The 26,268-nt window shown below is 48.6% G+C and overlaps 2 protein-coding genes across 3 annotated transcripts in view; one reads left to right on the top strand and one right to left on the bottom strand.

Annotated features, from left to right (window-relative positions):
* clpb (ClpB family mitochondrial disaggregase) overlaps positions 1–20,310 on the bottom strand; it is a 165,497-nt gene extending 145,187 nt beyond the window's left edge. The window contains exons 1-2 of the mRNA XM_069892197.1: positions 19,762–20,310; positions 12,892–12,943 (exon numbers count right to left, since the gene is read on the bottom strand). Of these exons, the coding sequence (XP_069748298.1) occupies positions 12,892–12,943; positions 19,762–20,233 (524 nt within the window). The 5' untranslated portion in view covers positions 20,234–20,310. The remainder of the gene's footprint in view (positions 1–12,891; positions 12,944–19,761) is intronic.
* The window catches only part of stard10 (StAR related lipid transfer domain containing 10), a 72,849-nt gene continuing 66,541 nt past the window's right edge, over positions 19,961–26,268 (top strand). The window contains exon 1 of one of the 2 annotated variants that reach the window (XM_069892200.1): positions 19,961–20,402. In XM_069892200.1, coding sequence (XP_069748301.1) covers positions 20,393–20,402 — 10 coding nt within the window. In that variant the 5' untranslated portion in view covers positions 19,961–20,392. The remainder of the gene's footprint in view (positions 20,403–26,268) is intronic. The other variant, XM_069892199.1, reaches the window with a different exon arrangement.

Raw genomic sequence — 26,268 nt, 5'->3', positions numbered from 1 at the left:
CCAGTACTGATCCTTGAGGTGCACTGCTAGTCACGGGCCTCCAGTCTGAGAAGCAATCATCCACCACTACTCTCTGGCTTCTCCTGTCCAGCTATTGTTGGAATCCAGTTCACTACTTCACCACGAATACCTAGCATCTAAACCTTCCTGACTAACCTCCTGTGTGGGACCTTGTCAAAAGCCTTACTAAAGTCCACGTAGACAACATTCACAGCCTTTCCTTCGTCAACTTTCCTAGTAACCCCCAGTGAGAACACGCACAAAGCCACATTGACTATCCCTAATCAGTTTCTGACTCTCCAAATAATTGTATATCCGATCTCTTAGGACACCTTCCAATAATTTAACTACTACTGATGTCAGGCACACCAGCCTATAATTTCCAGGGTTACTATTGGAGCTTTTTTTAAACAACGGAACAACATGAGATCGCCTCCAATCCTCCGGCACCTCACCTGTGGCTCAGGATATTTTAGATATTTTTTGCTAGAGTCCCTGCAATTTCTACACTAGTCTCCCTCAAGATCTGAGCGAATACCTTGTCAGGCCCTGGGGAATTTGAGATCAGACCTCCCCCTCACTGAGGAGCAGCTGAGTGAGGGGAGATTAAGCTAGAAATCTGAATGTTTTTTTTAACTGAAATTCTTCCTTCCCAAAGGGAGAAGGTCACCCCTAATTGCAGGCCGCAGTCATATAATCTGTTTCTGCTTAAAGGTGACTTGTTCGCAAGATCCCCTCACAAAGCCAACATTTGTCTGGATTCTGCATAAATTGGAGCTATGGATGGAGTTAAGCTGACATTACTGGGAAATGGGTCTGGTGCCTGAGAGTTAGTTGCCACTCAACATTCCAACACAGTTCCTCCCTCACATGCCCTACTGACCCCAAAATACCAAGACCTGGCGGTAAACACCATGCTGATTAACAGGGGTCCACCATACAAACTGCATACAGGCATAGGACATTACAGCACAGTACAGGCCCTTCAGCCCATGATGTTGTGCCAACCTACATAAACCTACTCCACAACAATCTAATCCTTCCCTACCTCACACCCATAACTCTCCATTTTTCTTACATCCACGTGCCTATCACATCACATCCAACCCTGAGATTCTGGTTCCTGCAAGTGAGGCAGGATCACCACTAATTGGTACTGCAAAAAAAAGCCAACTCAATGTACACTTGTAAACAAATAAAGAATTGCAAACAAATTGCAATACAGAGGGAGGGAAAAATCAATAAAGTACACAAGTCAGAGTCTTTAAATGAGTGCCTGAATGAGTTTGTCGTTGAGGAGTCTGATGGTGGAGGGGGAGCGGCTGTTCCTGAACCAGGTGGTGTGAGTCTTGTGGCCCCGATACCTCTTTCCTGATGGCAGCAGCGAGAACAGAGCATGTGCTGGGTGGTGGGGGTCCTTGATGATTGCTGCTGCTCTCCGACGGCAACTTTCCCTGTAGATGTTATCGATATCGGGTAGGGTTTTGCCTGTGTTGTCCTGGGCTGTGTCCACAATCTTTCACAGGGTTTTACACTCAGGGGAATTGGTGTCCCCATACCAGACCGTGATGCAGCCGGTCATCACACTTTCCACCACACCTCTGTACAAAATTTGCCAGGGTTTACGATGTCATACCAAACCTCCACAAACACCTGTGGAAGTAGAGGCGTTGACGTGCTTTCTTCATGATGCCAATGGTGTGTTGGGTCTAGGAAAGATCCTCCGAGATAGTGACTCCCAAGAACTTAATTTGCTTCCCCTCTCCACCTCTGATCCCCCAATAACCACTGGATTGAACACCTCTGATTTTCCCTTCCTGAAGTCAACAACCAGGTCTGTAGTCTGCAGGCCACACAGAATTTCCTGTGGGCCAGGCAAAATTTAAGAATCTTTTGAATATCCCTATTGTACCAGCCTCCACCACCACCCCCAGCAATGCATTCCAGGCACCCACCACTCCGTAAATAAATCTTACTTCTGACATCTGCCTTGAACTTTCCTCCGCTCATCTTAAACTCATGAATGACAGGTTGCCCAGTGCATGACTCATTGAAGTAGGAAACAGACAGGCTATTCACCCAACCAGTGCCTCCTGTCCTCCCTCCCTCCCAACTCCATCCATTGCTCTCACTGGAACGTGGATACAAGATTCAGAAACGATTTTAAAACTTTGGAGGGATTGACTGGGGTAGTCCCAGGGATAAGGTCTTCCTTAGTGCACCTTGGCAAAAATCTACATCAATGTCTTAAATATATTTAATGAGGCAGCCTCTACTGCTTCCTTGGGCAGAAATTTTTACAGATCATCAGTACCAACTCCGCTAGATTCAAGGGGTGGGGGGGGCATAAAGATTTAAAAGGAACCGGAAGGTGGTGAATGTTTGTAACTAGCTGCCAGAGGAAGGAAGTGGTCGACAGGGACAATTGTACACGGATAGGAAAGATTTGGAGCAATATGGGTCACACGCAGGTAAATGCGACCGGCTCGGTTGTCACGGACAAGATGGGCTGCAGGGCTGTTATCTGTGCTGTAAAGTTTTCAGACTCTAGGACACATGTCATCCAGACTTGGATCTATCTTGCTGTTCCTTCACTATCACTGAGTTGAATCTTGGAACTCCTTCCCCCTCTAGCACCACTGGAGGAATGGTAGCAGTTCCAGAAGCAGCAACTCAAGGATTCAACCCTTATCATTGCTCGGGGACACAAGCTGCTCTGAGCACCAGTCACTGAACAAGTTGCATGGAGCAGACAGGAGAGAACCAGGCCATTCTGCCCCAACCTGTCCATGTTGTCCTCCCTCCCTCTAACCGCAACCCCCCCCCACCAAACAACATATCCAATTCTCTTTTTGGCTTGGCTTCGCGGACGAAGATTTATGGAGGGGGTAAAAAGTCCACGTCAGCTGCAGGCTCGTTTGTGGCTGACAAGTCCGATGCGGGACAGGCAGACACGGTTGCAGCGGTTGCAGGGGAAAATTGGTTGGTTGGGGTTGGGTGTTGGGTTTTTCCTCCTTTGCCTTTTGTCAGTGAGGTGGGCTCTGTGGTCTTCTTCAAAGGAGGTTGCTGCCCGCCAAACTGTGAGGCGCCAAGATGCACGGTTTGAGGCGTTATCAGCCCACTGGCGGTGGTCAATGTGGCAGGCACCAAGAGATTTCTTTAGGCAGTCCTTGTACCTTTTCTTTGGTGCACCTCTGTCACGGTGGCCAGTGGAGAGCTCGCCATATAACACGATCTTGGGAAGGCGATGGTCCTCCATTCTGGAGACGTGACCCATCCAGCGCAGCTGGATCTTCAGCAGCGTGGACTCGATGCTGTCGACCTCTGCCATCTCGAGTACTTCGACGTTAGGGATGTAAGCGCTCCAATGGATGTTGAGGATGGAGCGGAGACAACGCTGGTGGAAGCGTTCTAGGAGCCGTAGGTGGTGCCGGTAGAGGACCCATGATTCGGAGCCGAACAGGAGTGTAGGTATGACAACGGCTCTGTATACGCTTATCTTTGTGAGGTTTTTCAGTTGGTTGTTTTTCCAGACTCTTTTGTGTAGTCTTCCAAAGGCGCTATTTGCCTTGGCGAGTCTGTTGTCTATCTCATTGTCGATCCTTGCATCTGATGAAATGGTGCAGCCGAGATAGGTAAACTGGTTGACCGTTTTGAGTTTTGTGTGCCCGATGGAGATGTGGGGGGGCTGGTAGTCATGGTGGGGAGCTGGCTGATGGAGGACCTCAGTTTTCTTCAGGCTGACTTCCAGGCCAAACATTTTGGCAGTTTCCGCAAAGCAGGACGTCAAGCGCTGAAGAGCTGGCTCTGAATGGGCAACTAAAGCGGCATCGTCTGCAAAGAGTAGTTCACGGACGAGTTTCTCTTGTGTCTTGGTGTGAGCTTGCAGGCGCCTCAGATTGAAGAGACTGCCATCCGTGCGGTACCGGATGTAAACAGCGTCTTCATTGTTGGGGTCTTTCATGGCTTGGTTCAGCATCATGCTGAAGAAGATTGAAAAGAGGGTTGGTGCGAGAACACAGCCTTGCTTCACGCCATTGTTAATGGAGAAGGGTTCAGAGAGCTCATTGCTGTATCTGACCCGACCTTGTTGGTTTTCGTGCAGTTGGATAATCATGTTGAGGAACTTTGGGGGACATCCGATGCGCTCTAGTATTTGCCAAAGCCCTTTCCTGCTCACGGTGTCGAAGGCTTTGGTGAGGTCAACAAAGGTGATGTAGAGTCCTTTGTTTTGTTCTCTGCACTTTTCTTGGAGCTGTCTGAGGGCAAAGACCATGTCAGTAGTTCCTCTGTCTGCGCGAAAGCCGCACTGTGATTCTGGGAGAATATTCTCGGCGACACTAGGTATTATTCTATTTAGTAGAATCCTAGCGAAGATTTTGCCTGCAATGGAGAGCAACGTGATTCCCCTGTAGTTTGAGCAGTCTGATTTCTCGCCTTTGTTTTTGTACAGGGTGATGATGGTGGCATCACGAAGATCCTGAGGCAGTTTACCTTGGTCCCAACAAAGCTTGAAAAACTCATGCAGTTTGGCATGCAGAGTTTTGCCGCCAGCCTTCCAGACTTCTGGGGGGATTCCATCCATACCTGCTGCTTTGCCACTTTTCAGTTGTTCGATTGCCTTATATGTCTCATCCAGGGTGGGAACCTCATCCAGCTCTAGCCTTAGGGGCTGTTGAGGGAGCTGGAGCAGGGCGGAATCTTGGACTGAGCAGTTGACACTGAAAAGAGATTGGAAGTGTTCTGACCATCGGTTGAGGATGGAGATCTTGTCGCTGAGGAGGACTTTGCTGTCTGAGCTGCGCAGCGGGCTTTGGACTTGGGGTGAGGGGCCGTACACAGCCTTTAGAGCCTCGTAGAAACCCCTGAAGTCGCCAATGTCCGCGCTGAGCTGGGTTCGTTTGGCGAGGCTAGTCCACCACTCATTTTGGATCTCCCGGAGTTTGCGCTGAAGATGGCTGCATGCGCGACGGAAGGCTTGTTTCTTCTCTGGACAGAACGGCTTTGTAAGGTGAGCCTGGTGGGCAGCTCGCTTCTTTGCCAGCAGCTTCTGGATTTCCTGGCTGTTTTCGTCAAACCAGTCCTTGTTTTTCCTGGAGGAGAAGCCCAGTACCTCTTCAGTGGATTGCAGTATGGTAGTCTTCAACTGATCCCAGAGGGTTTCAGGGGATGGGTCCGTGAGGCGGGTTGCATCGTCGAGCTTTGCTTTGAGGTTTGCCTGGAAGTTTCCTCTCGCTTCTTCTGACTGCAGGTTTCCAACATTGAACCTCTTTCTGGGGGCTCTATTGTTCCTGGGCTTTGGCTTGAAGTGAAGGTTGAGCTTGCAGCGAACCAGCCGGTGGTCAGTGTGGCATTCCGCGCTAGGCATGACCCTGGTGTGGAGCACATCTCGTTTGTCACTTTCTCGCACCAGGATGTAGTCCAGGAGGTGCCAGTGTTTGGATCGGGGATGCATCCAGGTGGTCTTAAGGCTGTCCCTCTGCTGAAAAAGGGTGTTTGTAATGACGAGCCTCTGTTCTGCGCAGAGCTCCAACAGGAGGCGCCCATTGTCGTTGCACTTGCCGACGCCATGCTTGCCCAGGATTCCTGGCCAGGTTTCTGAGTCTTTGCCGACACAAGCGTTGAAGTCGCCCAGGATGACAACCTTGTCGGCTGTAGGGGTGCGTTGGATGAGGTTGCGCAGGTCGGTGTAGAACTTGTCCTTTTCTGCTGGTTCCGCCTGGAGGGTTGGAGCATAGACACTGATGAGGGTGATGTGACGCTTGTTTTGAAGGGGGAGTCGCATGGACATGATTCGGTCCGAGAGGCCTGTCGGAGGTTTTCGAGTTTGGAGGCAATGAAGCTCTTGACCATGAAGCCTACACCAGATAGGCGTCGTTCATCCGAAGGCTTGCCAGACCAGTAGAGTGTGTAGCCCGCGCCGCGTTCTTGGAGGCTGCCTACATCTGCCAGGCGGACTTCACTGAGAGCGGCTATGTCGATGTCAAGTCTGAGGAGTTCATGTGCAATGAGAGCAGACCGACGTTCAGGTCGGTGGCTGTCAGCCTTGTCTAGCATGGTTCTGATGTTCCAGCATGCTAGCTTGAGTTTGTGAGCATCTTTTGAGGGGGAGGACGTGGAGGGGGAGGACGTGGAGGGGGAGGACGTGGAGGGGGAGGACGTGGAGGGGGAGGACGTGGAGGGGGAGGACGTGGAGGGGGAGGACGTGGAGGGGGAGGACGTGGAGGGGGAGGACGTGGAGGGGGAGGACGTGGAGGGGGAGGACGTGGAGGGGGAGGACGTGGAGGGGGAGGACGTGGAGGGGGAGGACGTGGAGGGGGAGGACGTGGAGGGGGAGGACGTGGAGGGGGAGGACGTGGAGGGGGAGGACGTGGAGGGGGAGGACGTGGAGGGGGAGGACGTGGAGGGGGAGGACGTGGAGGGGAGGACGTGGAGGGGGAGGACGTGGAGGGGGAGGACGTGGAGGGGGAGGACGTGGAGGGGGAGGACGTGGAGGGGGAGGACGTGGAGGGGGAGGACGTGGAGGGGGAGGACGTGGAGGGGGAGGACGTGGAGGGGGAGGACGTGGAGGGGGAGGACGTGGAGGGGGAGGACGTGGAGGGGGAGGACGTGGAGGGGGAGGACGTGGAGGGGGAGGACGTGGAGGGGGAGGACGTGGAGGGGGAGGACGTGGAGGGGGAGGACGTGGAGGGGGAGGACGTGGAGGGGGAGGACGTGGAGGGGGAGGACGTGGAGGGGGAGGACGTGGAGGGGGAGGACGTGGAGGGGGAGGACGTGGAGGGGGAGGACGTGGAGGGGGAGGACGTGGAGGGGGAGGACGTGGAGGGGGAGGACGTGGAGGGGGAGGACGTGGAGGGGGAGGACGTGGAGGGGGAGGACGTGGAGGGGGAGGACGTGGAGGGGGAGGACGTGGAGGGGGAGGACGTGGAGGGGGAGGACGTGGAGGGGGAGGACGTGGAGGGGGAGGACGTGGAGGGGGAGGACGTGGAGGGGGAGGACGTGGAGGGGGAGGACGTGGAGGGGGAGGACGTGGAGGGGGAGGACGTGGAGGGGGAGGACGTGGAGGGGGAGGACGTGGAGGGGGAGGACGTGGAGGGGGAGGACGTGGAGGGGGAGGACGTGGAGGGGGAGGACGTGGAGGGGGAGGACGTGGAGGGGGAGGACGTGGAGGGGGAGGACGTGGAGGGGGAGGACGTGGAGGGGGAGGACGTGGAGGGGGAGGACGTGGAGGGGGAGGACGTGGAGGGGGAGGACGTGGAGGGGGAGGACGTGGAGGGGGAGGACGTGGAGGGGGAGGACGTGGAGGGGGAGGACGTGGAGGGGGAGGACGTGGAGGGGGAGGACGTGGAGGGGGAGGACGTGGAGGGGGAGGACGTGGAGGGGGAGGACGTGGAGGGGGAGGACGTGGAGGGGGAGGACGTGGAGGGGGAGGACGTGGAGGGGGAGGACGTGGAGGGGGAGGACGTGGAGGGGGAGGACGTGGAGGGGGAGGACGTGGAGGGGGAGGACGTGGAGGGGGAGGACGTGGACCTGTCCTCGGGCCTGCGCAAAGGAGCTTTTAGGTGGAGTGCAGTGCGCGCAGTACTGGCCCCACCCTTTACACCCATGGTTCGTGTGCCGTGGCCAAGCAAGCTGGGACGTGGCAGCGAGGTCCTTGGGTCGTAGGTTTTATATCGGAGTGGCCTTCTCCTATGCAGGTTTCTTACCCGGGCTGGAGGGGCCTGCCTCCCCTCCTAGGTCAGTCCATACTGCCCGGACCGGGACCGAGGCCGCCGCAGCTCACCCTGTGCCTGGACTGGGGCCGCCGCCTCCCACTCTCTGCCCGGATCGGGGCCTCCGCCTGCCCCACTCGACCGAGGCCGGGGCCGCCGTCTCCCCCTTGCTCCTGCCCGGATCGGGGCCGCCGCCGTCTACCCTTCGCCCGGACCGGGGCCGGGGCCGCTGCTGCTCTCCCTGTGCCCGGACTGGGGCCGCCGCCTCCCATTCCCTGTCCGGACCGGGGCCGCCGCCTCCCATTCCCTGTCCGGACCGGGGCCTCCGCCTGCCTCACTCGACCGAGGCCGGGGCCGCCGTCTCCCCCTTGCTCCTGCCCGGATCGGGGCCGCCGCCGTCTACCCTTCGCCCGGACCGGGGCCGGGGCCGCTGCTGCTCTCCCTGTGCCCGGACTGGGGCCGCCGCCTCCCATTCCCTGTCCGGACCGGGGCCTCCGCCTGCCTCACTCGACCGAGGCCGGGGCCGCCGTCTCCCCCTTGCTCCTGCCCGGATCGGGGCCGCCGCCGTCTACCCTTCGCCCGGACCGGGGCCGGGGCCGCTGCTGCTCTCCCTGTGCCCGGACTGGGGCCGCCGCCTCCCATTCCCTGTCCGGACCGGGGCCTCCGCCTGCCTCACTCGACCGAGGCCGGGGCCGCCGTCTCCCCCTTGCTCCTGCCCGTATCGGGGCCGCCGCCGTCTACCCTTCGCCCGGACCGGGACCGGGGCCGCTGCTGCTCCAATACTCAACGGGAAAGTCACATTTCAGCTGAGGGACACTCAATAATTTAGGATGGATTTTGAAACTTTTGAGGGAATGTGAAAAGATTTACAAGAGAAATCCCAGGAGTGAGGTCTTCCTGTGTAGACAAAGAAATCATCCTTAAATCAGAGAAGGTCAAGAGGTTCATCAGTCTGATTGTGGAAATGAAGGGGCTACCTTGTGAAGAGGGATCAAGTAGCCTGGGACTATACTCAATGGAGTTTAGAAGGATGAGGGGGAAGTCTACTAGAAAAATATAAAATTATGAAAGGAATTTATAATTTAGAAGTAGGGACATTATTTCAACTGACATGTGACACTCCATAGAGGGGGCATGGGGGAGCAGGGAAGGGGGGGGGGTGGGGGAACTGCTTCTTCCAGAGAGTAGGGGATCTGTGGAATTCTCTGCTAAAGGAGGAAATGGAGGCTGCTTCATTAAAATGTACTGAAGTCACACAGAGATAAATTGATGAGGAATGAAGTTATGGGGAAGAGGCAGGTAAGTGGAGCTGAGTCCATGACCCGATTAAATGATGGTGTAGGCTTGGCGTGCTGGATGGCCAACTCCTGCTCCTTCAGTTCTTATGCAAGGGATTTTTCATGGAAGGGTAAGAGGTAAGCAGGAAATTGGATGGAGGAACCTAGCAGAAATGGTCTCCTGCTTGGACAATGACACAGAAGAGGATGGCACTGCAACAGGCCCGACAGCCCATAATGTCAAGCAACTCATCTCCTCTCACAGTACAAACCCAACACCCCTGGAATCTCCGCTGGGCTTCCAATAATACGTGTGACTTCCCCTTTCATAAATCCATCAACCCTTCCCAACCAAATTAATTTTCTCAGTGCCCTGCTACACATTCCAGCATTTTACCCAATCCTTGTTGAAGGGCTCAGGCCCGAAACACTGGCTGCCCGGTCGGTCCATTCCCTGGAATGCTGCGTGACCTGTTGAGTTCCTCCAGCGGTTTTATGAATTGTATGCAACATGAATGATAGACTAACTGCTCGAGAGCCATTCCTTTTCTTTTACTCTCTCTCCACAAACCCTGGCATTACATTTGCTACTTTCTGATCTGCAGGAATCAGTGGGATTTTAGATGACGATTTACCTACCAATGCATCCAAGCCAGGGATCAGGCAGGAGATGGAGCCACAGCCCCCTCAGGTGGGCTGATCGGTAACTGCATCAGGCAGAAGGAAACTCAGCCGATAGTTAAAATTCAAGGAATCCTAGTCACTCAGCAACCAGAGGTAAAACAGGAAAGTCTAAGACCCCGTGGTTGAAGTAAAAACACAAAGCTGGAGAAACTCAGCAGGTCAAACAGTGTCCTTTATGTAGTAAAGATGAAGATACAGAACCAATGCAACCATTTCAATTCTGCACCCCACTCCCACGTTGACATGTCTGTGCATGGCTTCATGCATGGCCAAACCAAGACCACCTGTAAATTTGAGAAGCAATTTCTAATATTCCACCTGGACACTCTCCAAAGGGATGGCATCAACACCGACCTCTGGTTTCTGTTAGTCCATTCCCTGTTCTCCCTTTGTCTTCTTTCCTTCAGCTCTCCACCCCCTTCCCTCTCCATTCACAGAGCCATCCCTCCTTTCCCCATTTGCTGCTGTGCCCTCCCTCCCTTCGCCACCTATTATCTCCTGCCTGAGGGACCGTGTTCCTCCCCCCCCCCCCACCATTTTGTTTGGGCCCCTGCTGACACTTTGCTCATCCCTTGTCGAAGGGCTCAAGCCCAAAACCTTGATTCTGTATTTTTATCTTTGCTGTGTAAAGTTTGCTGTCTGACCCCCATTGAGTGAGTTTTTCCAGTGTGGTGTTTTCACCACAGCAACCAGATGGGCTGAACTGAACATGTTGACAGAAGTGGCAGTTCTCCCCAGCGGCACCAGACAACCAGTATTCTCTTCTGTCGGCAGAAGATACGAGAGATTGAGATCACGCACCACCAGATTCAAGGATGATTTCTTCCCCGCTGTTATCAGACTCTTGAATGGGCCTCACATGAGTAAAAGACAATCCCTTGATCTCAGAAACCTCGCTCTTGTTCTACTTTAATTGCACTTTTCTCTGTAACATCATGCACTTTTGTTTTATTTCTGTACCAGGTTGATTTGCTTGGATTCCATGCAACACAAAGAAGAGAATACACGAAACAGGAACGGCTTATCGAGCTTGCTCGCTGTTCAACAAGATCACAGCTGATCCGGCTGTGGATTCAGTTCCATTTGGTCTGTCTGTTCCTCGTAGCCCGTAATCCCTCAACGATGAAAAAATCTATCCAACTGCGTTAAATGTATTTAATGAGGCAGTCTCTACTGCTTCCTTGGGCAGAGAATTACACAGATTCTCCTCTGGGAGAAGCAGTTCTTCCTCATCTCTGTCCTAATCTACTCCCCTGAAACTTCAACCTGTGTCCCCAAGTTCCAGTCTCACCTCAAAGTCAAAGTTTATTGGCAGAGTACACACATGACATCGCATACAACCCTGAGATTCTTTTTGCCCGAGGGCCAGGTAGAATTTCTATTTATTGATAGTGCAAAAAACTGTACTCAAAATAGGTACACAAAAGAGAGAAATGTAAACAAACCGACAGGATAGTACGGAAAATAAATACGCAACGACAAATAATGATCACAAGTACGAGTCCTTAAACGAGTCCCTGATTGGGTTTGTCATTGAGGAGTCTGAGGGTGGAGGGGGAGCAGCTGTTCCTGAACCTGGTGGGGCGAGTCTTGTGGCCCCGAGACCTCTTTCCTGATGGCAGCAGCGAGAACAGAGCATGTGCTGGGGTGGGGGGGGGGGTGTGGATTCTTGATCATTGCTGCTGCTCTCCAACGGCAGCGTTCCCCATAGAAGTTCTCGATAACGGGGAGGGCTTTGCATTGACGTCCTCGGCTGCGTCCACTACCTGTTGCAGAGCTCAGAGGTATTGGTGTTCCCAAACCAGACTGAGATGCAGTTGGTCAGCACACTTTTCATCTGCCAATGGAGACAACTTTCCTGCCTCTACCTTGTCGATTCCTTTCATGGTTTTACGTATCTCTACAAGATTCCCTCTCGTCCTTCTGAATTCAAGTGAGTGCGGTCTCGGGCATCTTGGACAACACACAAACAATTTAATTATTTAACATCAAATTCACACTGATGGGAGAGTCAGAAGGTCATACAGTATCTGCGGAGGGAGGGAAATAGAGAGGCCTGATGAAGTGTCTTGACCCTTTAGCCAGGGTATCAACGGTTGTGGGGAGAAGGCTGGGCAGTGGGGCTGAGTGGGGAAATAGATCAGCTCATAATTGAATGGCGGGGTAGATGTGATGGGCTGAATGGTCTATTTATGCTCCTACGTCTCATAGTTATTAAACATCAAATCATGCCATTTCCTTCAAACACCAGAGAACATCTGTACAAAGTGAGGGGAGGCAGGTTTAGGGGAGATGTCAGAGAGTTTACACAGAGAGTGGTGGGCATCTGCAATACATTGCCGGGATGGTGACGGAGGCTGGTACAATAGGGACATTTAAAAGACTAGGTTTATAGAGGTTGGCACGACATCATGGGCAGAAGGGCCTGTACTGTGCTGGTATGTTCTATAAGCTGCCTGACAAGCTGAGTTCTTCCAGCAGTTCAGTTTTGGCTCAAGATTCCTGCATCTGCAGTATCTTGTATCTCTGTTTCCAGATGGATGTCTCTAGAACTATGAGGGATTAGACAGTCAAGATTTTTGTTCTCACACTCAAGAAGACCCACGCTTAAAGTGCACCAATACCCCTGAGCTTAAACCACTGCAAAGGTAGTGGGCACAGGCCAGGACATCACAGGCAAAACCTACCCCGCCATCAAGAGCATCTACAGGGAATGCTGCTGCCGGAGAGTAGCAGCGATCATCAAGGATCCCCACCACCCAGCACATACTCTGTTCTCACCGCTGCCATCAGGAAAGAGGTATAGGGGCCACAAGACTCACACCAGCAGGTTCAGGAACAGCTACTAAATGAACTCCCTTCAATCCTGAAGTTGTGCCCTCTTATCCTGGACTCTCCCACCGTGGAAAACAACCTTTCTCCACCATCAGACTCCTCAACAACAAACTCTTTCAGGGACTCGTTTAAGGATCTTACATTGCACATTATTTATGACTGAATATTTAGCATTGTGGTTAGTATGTCAGGGGCTCCAGTTTCCTCCCACCATTCGAAAGCTACAGGGACTGTAGGTTAATTGGCTGGAATTGGGCAGCTCGGGTTTTAAAGGCCAGAATCAGGTACTAAAAAAATAAAAGGTGTGGATGTAGGTGGGACAGTATATTTCTTGTTCTTTGCCTCACTCGCCCCTAGACACCATGCGTGTGTGCTCTACCTACCTGTTAACCTCCGTGACGTTGTTCAGACGAGCAGCTTCCAGGAGAGCGTGACCTGAGGACAAACAAAAGAGGACCTGTTTCATTACACCGCACAAAGTCCCACCTACTGATGACCACAAACATGCACCCCACTTTCTCAGACATCAGCCTCAGAAGTCTCTTCCCAACTTCCACAGGTGCCCCGAGGCAACAGATGCAAAGAGCACAAGACATCAGAGAAGAAACAGGCCATTTGTCCAGCCATTTAATCATGAGCTGATCCCTTTTCCCCTCTTGGCCCCACTGCCCGGCCTTCTCCCCATTACTGATGCCCTGGCTAATCAAGAACCTATCAATCTCTGCCTTAAATACACCCAATGACCCGGCCTCCATAATCAAATTCCACAGATTTACCACCCTCTAGCTGAAGAAATTCCTCCACATCTCTGTTCTAAGCGGACATCTTTCAATCCTGAAGTTGTGCCCTCTTGTCCAAGACCGTGGGAAACAACCTTTTTTACATCTACTCTGTCCACACCTTTCAACATTCAAAATGTTTCAATGAGATTCCCCCTCATTCTCCTTAATTCCAACAAGTCCAGGCCAAGACCAGTCAACACTCCTCATATAACCCTTTCATTCCCTGAATCATCCCTGTGAACCTCCTCTGAACCCTCTCCAACGTCAGCACATCCTTTCTTAAACGAGGAGACCAAAACTGCTTACAATCCTCCACGTGAGGTCTCCCCAGGGCCTTATAAAGCTTCGTTATCATATCCCCGCTCATAACTCAATAATGGAGAGAGTGGAGGGCACCAAGTTCCTTGGAGTTCACTTAACTAGTGACCTCTCATGAACACACAACATCTCCTCACTCGTCTGGAATTCAGTGACTGCACATCCTGAGAAGACTGAAGCAGGCAAGGCAACCGGCCACCATCACGTCAACCTTCTACAGGAGCTCTATCGAGAGCGTCCTGGTCGGCTGCATCACCGTGTAGGTACGGTCGCTGCAGAGAAATGGAGGACTATATGAGTGGCAGAGAGGATCACTGGGGTCTCCTTCCCCACCATCGACGTGATTGACCAGGATCGTTGTCTGAAGAGGGTGCACAAAATTATCGAGGACCCCTTCCACCCTGCAAACAGCATCTTTCAGCTGCTCCTGTCGGGGAAAGAGATTCAGGAGGATCGGAGCCAGCACCACCAGGCTGAGGAACAGCTTCTTCCCAGAGGGCAGTGAGAACGCTGAACGACCAAAGGAACTGCTCACACTGACCACTGTTAGGTAAAAACATCATGAGCTGGGAATGTAGAAGGAGTCACCCAGTGCTGGGCCGTAACAAGATGCAGTTGTGACCTTGTACTCTCAAAAGAGTGGGGATGACAAATTGATGTGCAGGAAACTAGCAGAGAAGGATAGCAACAGTTTATTCATTGGACAATGTCATGGTATGATAATTTACTAAGTACGTATCCTTTTCTTTTCTTTGGCTTGGCTTCGCGGACGAAGATTTATGGAGGGGGTAAAAAGTCCACGTCAGCTGCAGGCTCGTTTGTGGCTGACAAGTCCGATGCGGGACAGGCAGACACGGTTGCAGCGGTTGCAGGGGAAAATTGGTTGGTTGGGGTTGGGTGTTGGGTTTTTCCTCCTTTGCCTTTTGTCAGTGAGGTGGGCTCTGCGGTCTTCTTCAAAGGAGGTTGCTGCCCGCCAAACTGTGAGGCGCCAAGATGCACGGTTTGAGGCGTTATCAGCCCACTGGCGGTGGTCAATGTGGCAGGCACCAAGAGATTTCTTTAGGCAGTCCTTGTACCTTTTCTTTGGTGCACCTCTGTCACGGTGGCTAGTGGAGAGCTCGCCATATAACACGATCTTGGGAAGGCGATGGTCCTCCATTCTGGAGACGTGACCCATCCAGCGCAGCTGGATCTTCAGCAGCGTGGACTCGATGCTGTCGACCTCTGCCATCTCGAGTACTTTGACGTTAGGGATGAAAGCGCTCCAATGGATGTTGAGGATGGAGCGGAGACAACGCTGGTGGAAGCGTTCTAGGAGCCGTAGGTGGTGCCGGTAGAGGACCCATGATTCGGAGCCGAACAGGAGTGTGGGTATGACAACGGCTCTGTATACGCTTATCTTTGTGAGGTTTTTCAGTTGGTTGTTTTTCCAGACTCTTTTGTGTAGTCTTCCAAAGGCGCTATTTGCCTTGGCGAGTCTGTTGTCTATCTCATTGTCGATCCTTGCATCTGATGAAATGAAGCCTTCCGTCGCGCATGCAGCCATCTTCAGCGCAAACTCCGGGAGATCCAAAATGAGTGGTGGACTAGCCTCGCCAAACGAACCCAGCTCAGCGCGGACATTGGCGACTTCAGGGGTTTCTACGAGGCTCTAAAGGCTGTGTACGGCCCCTCACCCCAAGTCCAAAGCCCGCTGCGCAGCTCAGACGGCAAAGTCCTCCTCAGCGACAACATCTCCATCCTCAACCGATGGTCAGAACACTTCCAATCTCTTTTCAGTGCCAACCGCTCAGTCCAAGATTCCGCCCTGCTCCAGCTCCCTCAACAGCCCCTAAGGTTAGAGCTGGATGAGGTTCTCACCCTGGATGAGACATATAAGGCAATCGAACAACTGAAAAGTGGCAAAGCAGCAGGTATGGATGGAATCCCCCCAGAGGTCTGGAAGGCTGGCAGCAAAACTCTGCATGCCAAACTGCATGAGTTTTTCAAGCTTTGTTTGGACCAAGGAAAACTGCCTCAGGATCTTCGTGATGCCACCATCATCACCCTGTACAAAAACAAAGGCGAGAAATCAGACTGCTCAAACTACAGGGGAATCACGTTGCTCTCCATTGCAGGCAAAATCTTCGCTAGGATTCTACTAAATAGAATAATACCTAGTGTCGCCGAGAATATTCTCCCAGAATCACAGTGCGGCTTTCACGCAAACAGAGGAACTACTGACATGGTCTTTGCCCTCAGACAGCTCCAAGAAAAGTGCAGAGAACAAAACAAAGGACTCTACATCACCTTTGTTGACCTCACCAAAGCCTTCGACACCGTGAGCAGGAAAGGGCTTTGGCAAATACTAGAGCGCATCGGATGTCCCCCAAAGTTCCTCAACATGATTATCCAACTGCACGAAAACCAACAAGGTCGGGTCAGATACAGCAATGAGCTCTCTGAACCCTTCTCCATTAACAATGGCGTGAAGCAAGGCTGTGTTCTTGCACCAACCCTCTTTTCAATCTTCTTCAGCATGATGCTGAACCAAGCCATGAAAGACCCCAACAATGAAGACGCTGTTTACATCCGGTACCGCACGGATGGCAGTCTCTTCAATCTGAGGCGCCTGCAAGCTCACACCAAGACACAAGAGAAACTCGTCCGTGAACTACTCTTTGCAGACGATGCCGCTTTAGTTGCCCATTCAGAGCCAGCTCTTCAGCGCTTGACGTCCTGCTTTGCGGAAACTGCCAAAATGTTTGGCCTGGAAGTCAGCCTGAAGAAAACTGAGGTCCTCCATCAGCCAGCTCCCCACCATGACTACCAGCCCCCCCACATCTCCATCGGGCACACAAAACTCAAAACGGTCAATCAGTTTACCTATCTCGGCTGCACCATTTCATCAGATGCAAGGATCGACAAAAAGTACGTATCCTAAGGTATATAAAAAACACCACTTGCTGATAACGGCAGAATGCGCCTTCTCCAACTAACACTGTTAGTTGCAAGTGTTACAATCCGGCAATAAAGAACAAAGAACCTTGATTTCGACTCAGTCTGGTGTTTGACTCACTCATTCATGAACAAAGCAGACCTAACACCACCTGAGACGCTCATATTTACGGAATAATATTTATTCAGATGAAATACTTGTCCTGCGTTTGTATTGCTGGTCTGTATATGTTTCCTGTCTGGTTGTGTATCTGTGTTTTGCATGAGGACTGTACTTGTGCAATCAGATGATAATAAACTTGACTTCTATTCCCCTTGAAACGGATGCCAGTAGGATGATACGACAAGTAAACTTAAACTGTGTGATCTGAGGCCATTCAGCCCCTGGAGCCTAGTCTTGCTATTACAGTAAAATCCCCATTATTGGCCTGCAATCAACAGGAAACAAACAGCCAGCAAAAAAATTAGGAAATAAATAACATTTTAAAAAATAAATACAATTGTAAACATTCTCCGAAGCAACACCCAACCCCTTGGTGAAGATGGGAGCAAACATTCAGCTAGCGGAGGGCCCGGTCGTGCCCCGCCTGAAGCAGCTGTTTGAATAACGTTTCAATAAACTTGCATTTGAATAAAATGGCAGCACCCAGAATGAAGAGCTGGTCGATGCCGCTAGGCTGACTCTCCCAAAGTGTCACCCTCCCCCTGGCTAGTTAAGAGTCTTCATTATTATGAAATATATCAGTACAGCTTTATTGGTGAACCTGGGGGAAGGGGGCAGCCAATGAGGGCCTAGTAGTGGAGAGTCGTGTAACACTGTTGCTCCAAAACTTTGTGTCTTGTTTCCGACAATAAATTCTGATGGCGGCATGGTTAGGGTTAGTGTAGCGGTCAGTGCAACACTGTTCCGGCGCCTGTAACCGGAGGGGGGGGGGGAGGGGGTCCAATTTAAAATTTAACTTTTGTAAATTATAGGATTAAATTGAACTTTACACCATCAAAGACGACAACACTGATTTTTGTTTCAATTTACCTTTCATTTTGCACTGTCTCTTGTCTTTTAAACTGTTTATTCTTAATGCAGGTGTATTAGTTAGACATTGGAAGAGTGAGTCTCAGTCAACCGGAAAATTTGCATATCCGGCAATCGCAATCCCGCAAGGTGCCGGATAATAGGGATTTTACTGTATTCACAAAACAATATTGATTTATTTGTATATACATTTGCCCTGTGTGTTGTTTGTACATGTTCTACCTGGTTGTGCATCTGCGTGTTTTGCACCGAGGACTGAAAAGCAGTGTTTTGTCGGGTTGTACTTGTACAATCCATAGAACACTACAGCACAGAAACAGCCCCTTCAGACCTTCTAGTCTGTGCCGAGCCATTTTATTTTACTTAGTCCCACTGACCTGCAGCCTGACCATAGCCCTCCATATCTCTCCCATCCATGTACCTGTCCAAATTGAGCCCACATTCACCACTTCAGCTGACAGCTCGTTCCATTCTCCCACCACTCTTTGTGTAAGAAGTTTTCCCTAAACTATTCCCCTTTCACACTTCACCACGTCCTCTGGTTTGTATCTCATTTACCCACAGTGGAAAAAGCCAACCTACATTTACTCTGTCTGTCCCCCTCATAATTTAAAATACCTCTATCAAATCTCCCCTCATTATTCTACACTTTAGGGAATAAAGTCCTAACCTGTTTAACCTTTCCCAGTAACTCAGTTCCTGAAGTCCGGGCAACATCCTAGTAAATCTTCTCTGCACTCTTTCACATCTTATTGATACTTTTCCTGTAGTTCGGTGACCAAAACTACACACCATCCTCCAAATTTGGCCTCACCAATGTCTTGTTCAACTTTACCATAACATCCCAGTTCCTGTACACGATACTTTGATTTATGAAGGTCAATGTGCCAAAAGCTCTCTTTACAACCCTATCCACCTGTGACACCACTTTCAGGGAATTGTGTACCTGTATTCCCAGATCCCTCTGTTCTACCGCACTCCTCAGTCCCCGACCATTTACCGTGTATGTCCTTTCTTGGTTTGTTCTTTTAAAATGCAACACCTCACACTTGTCTGCATTAAATTCCATCTGCCATTTTTCCAGCTGGTCCAGATTCCTCTGCAAACTTTGAAAACCTTCTTCACCGTCCACAAAGCCTCCAATCTTAGTGTCACCTGCAAACTTGCTGATCCAATTTATCACATTATCATCCAGATCATTGATATAGACAAAGCACGGATCCCTGAGGCACACCACTAGTTACAGGCCTCCAGTCTGAGAAACAATCATCCACCACTACTCTCTGGCTTCTCCCATCCAGCTATTGTCCAGTCCAGTTCACTACTTCACCATGAATACTGAGTTTGAATCACATAATAAAATTGACTGACTTGATATTCTATTCCTCTTGTAAATGTAGGATTCTGAAAATGGTGGCTCTGCCTGAGCTGCCGTGGCAGCAGAGTTGCTGCTGGTGCCGACCCATGAGAGCGAGGTCCAACAACCCAGTCAGACCGCCATCAGTGGTTTTATTTAAAATCCCGCAACTGTGGGGTCTGCGCCCAAGATGGCAGCAGCAACGAGAGGTGACAGACTCCGGGGCCCCAGAAAATGGGGAGACCACCTCCTGCCTGAGAAGGAGAAACAGAGGAGAAGGCCCAAGGGAGAGAGACCTCGGTGGGGGACCAGTGAGGGGCATCTGCGGCTGAAGGACCCACAGAGGCCGTGGGCTATTGGCTACTCGAGGAACCCACGTAAACCGCAGGGTGCTGGAGACTGTGGTCGAGGCTGTGGACTGGCCGGACACCGGCTGAATGGGCACCAGGTATCGGAACCGGGATGCGAGGAGGTGCCAAGGGCGCTGAAGAGTTCCTGATCGTGTCAGAGGTTCGGATCTGGAGCTCGGGCTGCCGATGGTTTGGACTGGAATCTGCAGGGGCTGCGGAGGGTGAATCCATGGACACTCGGTGACTCTGGGGGAGCCCCCTTCTGCTTCTCTCTGGCTGCAAGAGGCGCTTCAGGCAATTTCTGCCGACTTGAGGCAGACAAAAGGCAATTTCATGTATTATGACACTTTTTATTACATGGAACTGAATCAAATCTTAAAATTGATGAGACAAATCAATTTAAACTGCATGAAAGGAGGCCATTCGGCCCATTGAGTCCAGACTTGCCATTATCGTGTTGCATGTACCATACTCACCATCTGAGCCGGACGTTCTGCTGGAGCAGTAAACGAAGGCAGCGGCCAAGGTGCAGAGACTGGCAGCTGGACCCAGTGCCCAGTGCCCCTGCTGCTCCCCCTGTCGTGATCGCCTCCCCCTGGTCACAGCGCTCAACTGCAAGCCAGAGTCCCACCCGCCGCGCCACACAGCGGCCACAGACGGGACGTACAGTCCAACCTGCCGGAGGCAGCGCCTCGCCGCGGTCACGGTGAGGAACTGCATACGAACCCGATCTGTCGGAGGCCCGGAGGAGGGCGGGCAGCGCCCCCTCCGGGCGGGAGGCTGAGCCGCATCGCCAGAGAACGGGCGGCGGGCCCGCTCGCCAGACTCCGCGGCGACGGCAGCAGATGTAGCGGGCGCCGGCCTCCGCCACCCGGAAGCACCGCAAACCCAGCGGGCCCGCAGGGAGCGCGTAACCAGGACCCGCGCCGTCTCCCTGGCGACCGCCATCACGCCGGAAAACCTTTCCCACAGCCCAGAACCCGCGCCTTTACGGCCGGGCGACCGGAAATTAGATCACAATACGTGTCCCTCGACCTGCCAGGAGCACCCTGGGAAATGAAGTTCGTGGCCTGACAGGATGTTTCACGTTTAAACGGCCTGACAGGAATGTTTAAAGGTAATTTTCATTCTCTCTTAACACGTGATGGCGAATCTAAACATTATTTACAGCGTTTTCTGTTTTGCCTTTCATAGTGTCTCTTCCAATGATGGTGGCGGACTACAGTTCCCAGCTGCCAATGCGGCCTGCACGGCCAATGACCCGGGGCAGGCTGGGATCTGTAGTTCCCCAGGCTTGGGCCTAGACAGGCCCCATGGTCCTAGCACCAGATCCATGGGCATCAGCAGGGATCCAGATCATATTTATTGTCAGAGCACATACATGACATCCCATACAACCCTGAGATCCTTTCTCTGCAGGCGAGGGAGAATTACCACTTGTTGGTTGTGCAAAATTAAACTGTACACAACGTACACATGTAAACAGATAACAAATGTAAACAAACTGACTGTGCACTAGAGAGAGGATATAAAATAAGAGTCTTTAATGGAGTGTGGTGGTCCACCACCGGCCTTTTCTTCCCTTTCTTTGGCTTGGCTTCGCGGACGAAGATTTATGGAGGGGGTAAAAAGTCCACGTCAGCTGCAGGCTCGTTTGTGGCTGACAAGTCCGATGCGGGACAGGCAGACACGGTTGCAGCGGCTGCAGGGGAAAATTGGTTGGTTGGGGTTGGGTGTTGGGTTTTTCCTCCTTTGTCTTTTGTCAGTGAGGTGGGCTCTGCGGTCTTCTTCAAAGGAGGTTGCTGCCCGCCGAACTGTGAGGCGCCAAGATGCACGGTTTGAGGAGTCACGGGATGGAGTAGTGGCCGGACGGTGAACTCCAGCCCTCTCCAGAAAAGTCGGGAAAAACAAGAGAAAATACAAAGGCACAGAAATAAAAGTTAAAGAAAAGTGAGTATAAAGGTGGAAAGAAGATGGCGACAAAAAAAGAAAAAACAAAATCAACGGTAAGAAGAGAAGAAGAGAAGACAACGGAGGAAGAAGGAGAAGGCCTTACCTGTCCGAAGAGGCCCGCTGTGGAGAGAGAAGCCCGCTTCCTCAGGTCGGTAGAAATAGGACTACAAAAATGGCTCGCTGAGCCGAGTAAAAGTGCGCAACCGCGCATGCGCAACTCCTCGCGCATGCGTGATGCGCATGAAAAAAAACACACCGACGGGATGGGGGACCAGCTGGGGAGTCGATCTCCACAGCCGGCAACGACAGCTGCAGAACACCTGCAGCAAGAAGAGACCACAGAAGACAATGGAAACAAGAAAGAAGAGAAGAAAAGGGCAACAAAGAAACAATAGATGGCCAACCCAGAGGAAGAGGAAGAGTACAGTGAAATAGAAGAAGGGAAAGGCAAGGTAAAGGATATACTTTCTCTTATTAAAGAATACATGGAGTCATTTAAAGAATGGCAAACACAGGAATTTAATGATTTAAGAAGAAGAATAAACAACACAGAAGAGAAAATGAATAAAATAGATATGACCTTAACAGAAATGGGAAAGAAAATGGACAAGATGGAAGAGCGGGCAGTAGCAGCAGAAATGGAGGTAGAAGACTTAAAAAAGAAATTGGAGGAATCTAATAAAAAAACTAAAGAGACACAGGAACTACTAGCTCAAAAAATAGATATAATGGAAAATTACAACAGAAGAAATAACATAAAGATAGTGGGCCTTAAGGAAGATGAAGAAGGCAAGAATATGAGGGAGTTTATAAAAGATTGGATCCCTAAGACCCTAGGATGTCCAGAACTACAGCAAGAAATGGAAATAGAAAGGGCACATAGAGCATTGGCCTCTAAACCACAACCACAACAAAAACCAAGATCTATTGTAGTAAAATTCCTAAGATATACTACAAGAGAAAAGGTACTGGAGAAGACAATGGAAAAAGTAAGAGAGGGCAACAAACCACTGGAGTATAAAGGGCAAAAAATCTTCATTTATCCAGATATAAGTTTTGAACTCCTAAAGAAGAGAAATACAGCAAAGGCGATTTTATGGAAGAAAGGATATAAATTTATACTAAAGCATCCAGCGGTATTGAAAATATTTATTCCAGGACAACAAAACAGACTATTCTCGGATCCAGAAGAAGCACGAAAATTTGCAGAACAATTACAAAAATAGACTGAAGGATGAAGACGGGTAATGAGAGTAAAAATGATCACGATTGATATGTATGTGGGTAAAGACAAAAATAGACTGAGGGATGAAGACAGGTAATGAGAGTAAAAATGATCACGATTGATATGTATGCGGGTAAAGAGGTATAAGATTGAATAGAGACAATGTGCATACGTGAATGCATCTGTACTTAGAGGAAAATATAGATAGTATAGACAAGAATTAATAAGGCAAGGTAATGGAATAGAGAGAATAAGGAGGGAATTAAAAGAGTGACCTTTGATACATATGAAAAGTGAAATCTTTTCTGCGGGGGGCTGGGTGGGGGGAAATAGTGGTCACTGCAAAATCAGTTGACGCTTGCGAGTGGATTCGCAAACCCAAATGGAGAGGGGAGATGTGGTTGTCCGACAAGGGATAAAGGACAACTCAGGAGGGGAAGGGGAGATTGGGGATAAAGAAGATATAAATAGGAGAATAAGGAAAATGTTGGATGTTGTAGGAATGTTGTCTTATAAAGAGTTGAAAATAAGAAAACAGAAATGGAAAAGGAGGAAAGGTAATGATGGAAAAACGGAAAGAGAAGATAAACAAAATATAAAATGGCTACGCTGAACTATATGACTTTAAATATTAATGGAATACATAACCAAATTAAAAGGAAGAAACTACTAAATTTACTGAAAAAGGAAAAAATTGATATAGCATTCGTCCAAGAAACACACTTAACTGAATTGGAGCACAAGAAATTAAAGAGAGATTGGGTAGGACATGTAACAGCAGCTTCGTATAATTCAAAAGCAAGAGGAGTGGCTATATTAATTAGTAAAAATGTGCCATTTAAAATAGAAGAGGAAATAATAGATCCAGCAGGGAGATATGTTATAAAATGTCAGATATATTCGGAGTTTTGGAATCTACTTAATGTATATTCACCTAACGAAGAAGATCAAAAGTTTATGCAAGATATCTTTTTGAAGGTAGCTAATACGCAAGGGAACATACTAATAGGAGGGGATTTCAACCTGAATTTGGATCCAAATATGGATAAAACGGGGAAAAAAATTAACAGAAAGAACAAAGTAACCAAATTTATAATTAAATCAATGCAAGAAATGAAACTTGTGGATATATGGAGGAAACAAAACCCAAAAGAAAAGGAATACTCATACTACTCGACTAGACATAAAACATACTCAAGAATAGACCTATTTTTGTTATCAGCTAGTATGCAGGATAGAGTAAGAAAAACAGAATATAAAGCGAGAATACTATCGGACCATTCACCCTTAATATTGACAGTAAAGCTAGAGGACATCCCTCCAAGAATGTATAGATGGAGATTAAACCCCATGCTACTTAAAAGACAGGATTTTAGAGAATTTATTGAAAAACAATTAAAAATGTATTTTGAAGTAAATACAGAATCAGTGGAAGATAAGTTTATACTATGGGACGTAATGAAAGCATTCATTAGAGGGCAAATAATAAGTTATGTAACCAAGATGAAGAAGGACTATAATCAGGAAACAGAGCAGTTGGAAAGGGAAATAGTAAACATAGAAAAAAAATTAGCAATGAAGGAAGATACAACTAAAAGAAGAGAATTGGCGGATAAAAAAATAAAATATGAAACATTACAAACATATAAGGTAGAGAAGAATATAATGAAGACAAAACAGAAATATTATGAACTAGGTGAAAAAACGCACAAAATCCTAGCATGGCAGCTTAAAACAGAACAAGCTAAGAAAATGGTATTGGCATCAAGGAAAAAAGACAAACAAATTACATATAATCCAAAAGAAATTAAGGAAAACTTTAGAGAATTCTATGAACAATTATACCGAACTGAAAACGAAGGGAAAGAAGGGAAAATAGATGAATTTTTGACTAAAATTGAACTACCAAAACTACAAATAGAGGAACAAAATAAATTAACAGAACCATTTGGAACAGTGGAAATACAAGAGATAATAAAAAAATTACCAAATAATAAGACACCAGGAGAGGATGGATTTCCAATAGAATTCTACAAAACATTTAAAGACTTATTAATACCGCCCCTCCTGGATGTAATCAACCAGATTGATGAAACACAAAGCTTACTAGATTCATGTAAAACAGCAATAATTACAGTAATACTAAAACAAGGGAAAGATCCACTCTCACCAGCGTCATATAGACCAATATCTTTGCTAAACACAGATTATAAGATAATAGCTAAACTATTAGCAAACAGATTAGCAGAACAGGTACCGAAAATGGTAAATTTAGACCAAACTGGATTTATCAAAAAAAGACGCACAACAGACAATATTTGTAAATTTATTAACTTAATTCATGCAGTAGAAGGAAATAAAGCACCTACAGTAGCAGTTGCTTTAGACGCAGAGAAGGCCTTCGACAGAGTAGAATGGAATTATTTGATCAAAGTATTGCAAAAATTCAGTCTACCGGAGAAGTATATTAATTGGATTAAAGCATTATATAAGGGACCGTTAGCGAAAGTGACAGTAAATGGACATGTATCAAAGCAATTTAACTTAAGCAGGTCAACGCGGCAGGGATGCCCACTATCACCTTTATTGTTTGCGCTAGCTATAGAACCACTAGCAGAATTGATAAGAATAGATAATAATATAAAAGGAATAAAAATAAAAGACAGGGAATATAAAATCAGTCTATTTGCGGATGATGTTATAGTGTACTTAACAGAACCAGAACTATCAATAAAAGAATTATATAAGAAATTGAAGGAATATGGAGAAGTGTCGGGTTACAAGATAAATGTAAATAAAAGTGAAGCAATGCCTATGAATAATGCGGATTTCTCAAAATTTAAGAAGGAATCTCCATTCAGATGGCAAATGCAGGCAATAAGATACCTAGGTGTACAAATAAACAAAAATCTAGGCCAACTATATAAACTCAATTACAATCCACTAATGAAAAAATTACAGGACGATTTAGAGCATTGGAAAGATCTACCACTAACACTGATAGGAAGGATAAACTGTATTAAAATGAACATTTTTCCAAGGATATTATACTTATTTCAGGCATTGCCAATACAACTGACAGAAAAATTCTTCAAAGAGTTAAAGAAAATAATAAGGAAATTTTTATGGAGAGGGGGGAAACCGAGGATAGCACTAGATAAATTAACAGAATGGTATAAACAAGGAGGCTTACAATTGCCAAACTTCAAAAATTATTATAGAGCCGCACAATTAAGATATCTATCAGATTTTTATCAAACAAGGGAAAAACCAGACTGGACGGGATTAGAGTTAGATAAAATAGGGGAAAAGATACCTGAACACATATTATATAAATGGGACGAAAAATTGGTACAACATAGAACTTCTCCAGTACTACATCATCTCCTCAATATTTGGAAGAAGATTCATGTAGAAAGAAATAAAACAAATTATCAATTACCAAAACTAATATTGACGCAAAATATGCTACTCCCTTTTACAATAGATAACCTTTCCTTTAGAGAATGGGAAAAAAAAGGGATTAAAAGAATAGAAAATTGTTTTTCAGGAAGTAGATTCTTATCCTTTGAACAAATGAGAGATAAGTACAATATAACTGGAGATACAGCGCTGGCATATTACCAACTGAGATCCTACTTGAAGGATAAATTAGGAAGCAATTTGAGTTTACCAGAGGGAAGTAACCTTGAATATGTGATTACAGATACAATGTTAATCAAAAGATTTATAACAAATATGTATATTAAACTGCAAGAAAAGGAGAATGAGGAAACAAATGGTAAAACTAAACAAAAATGGGAAC

Source organism: Narcine bancroftii, chromosome 7 (assembly GCF_036971445.1).
Source record: "Narcine bancroftii isolate sNarBan1 chromosome 7, sNarBan1.hap1, whole genome shotgun sequence".
NCBI classification, from domain to species: domain Eukaryota; kingdom Metazoa; phylum Chordata; class Chondrichthyes; order Torpediniformes; family Narcinidae; genus Narcine; species Narcine bancroftii.
This window is presented reverse-complemented; position numbering and strand designations above follow the sequence as displayed.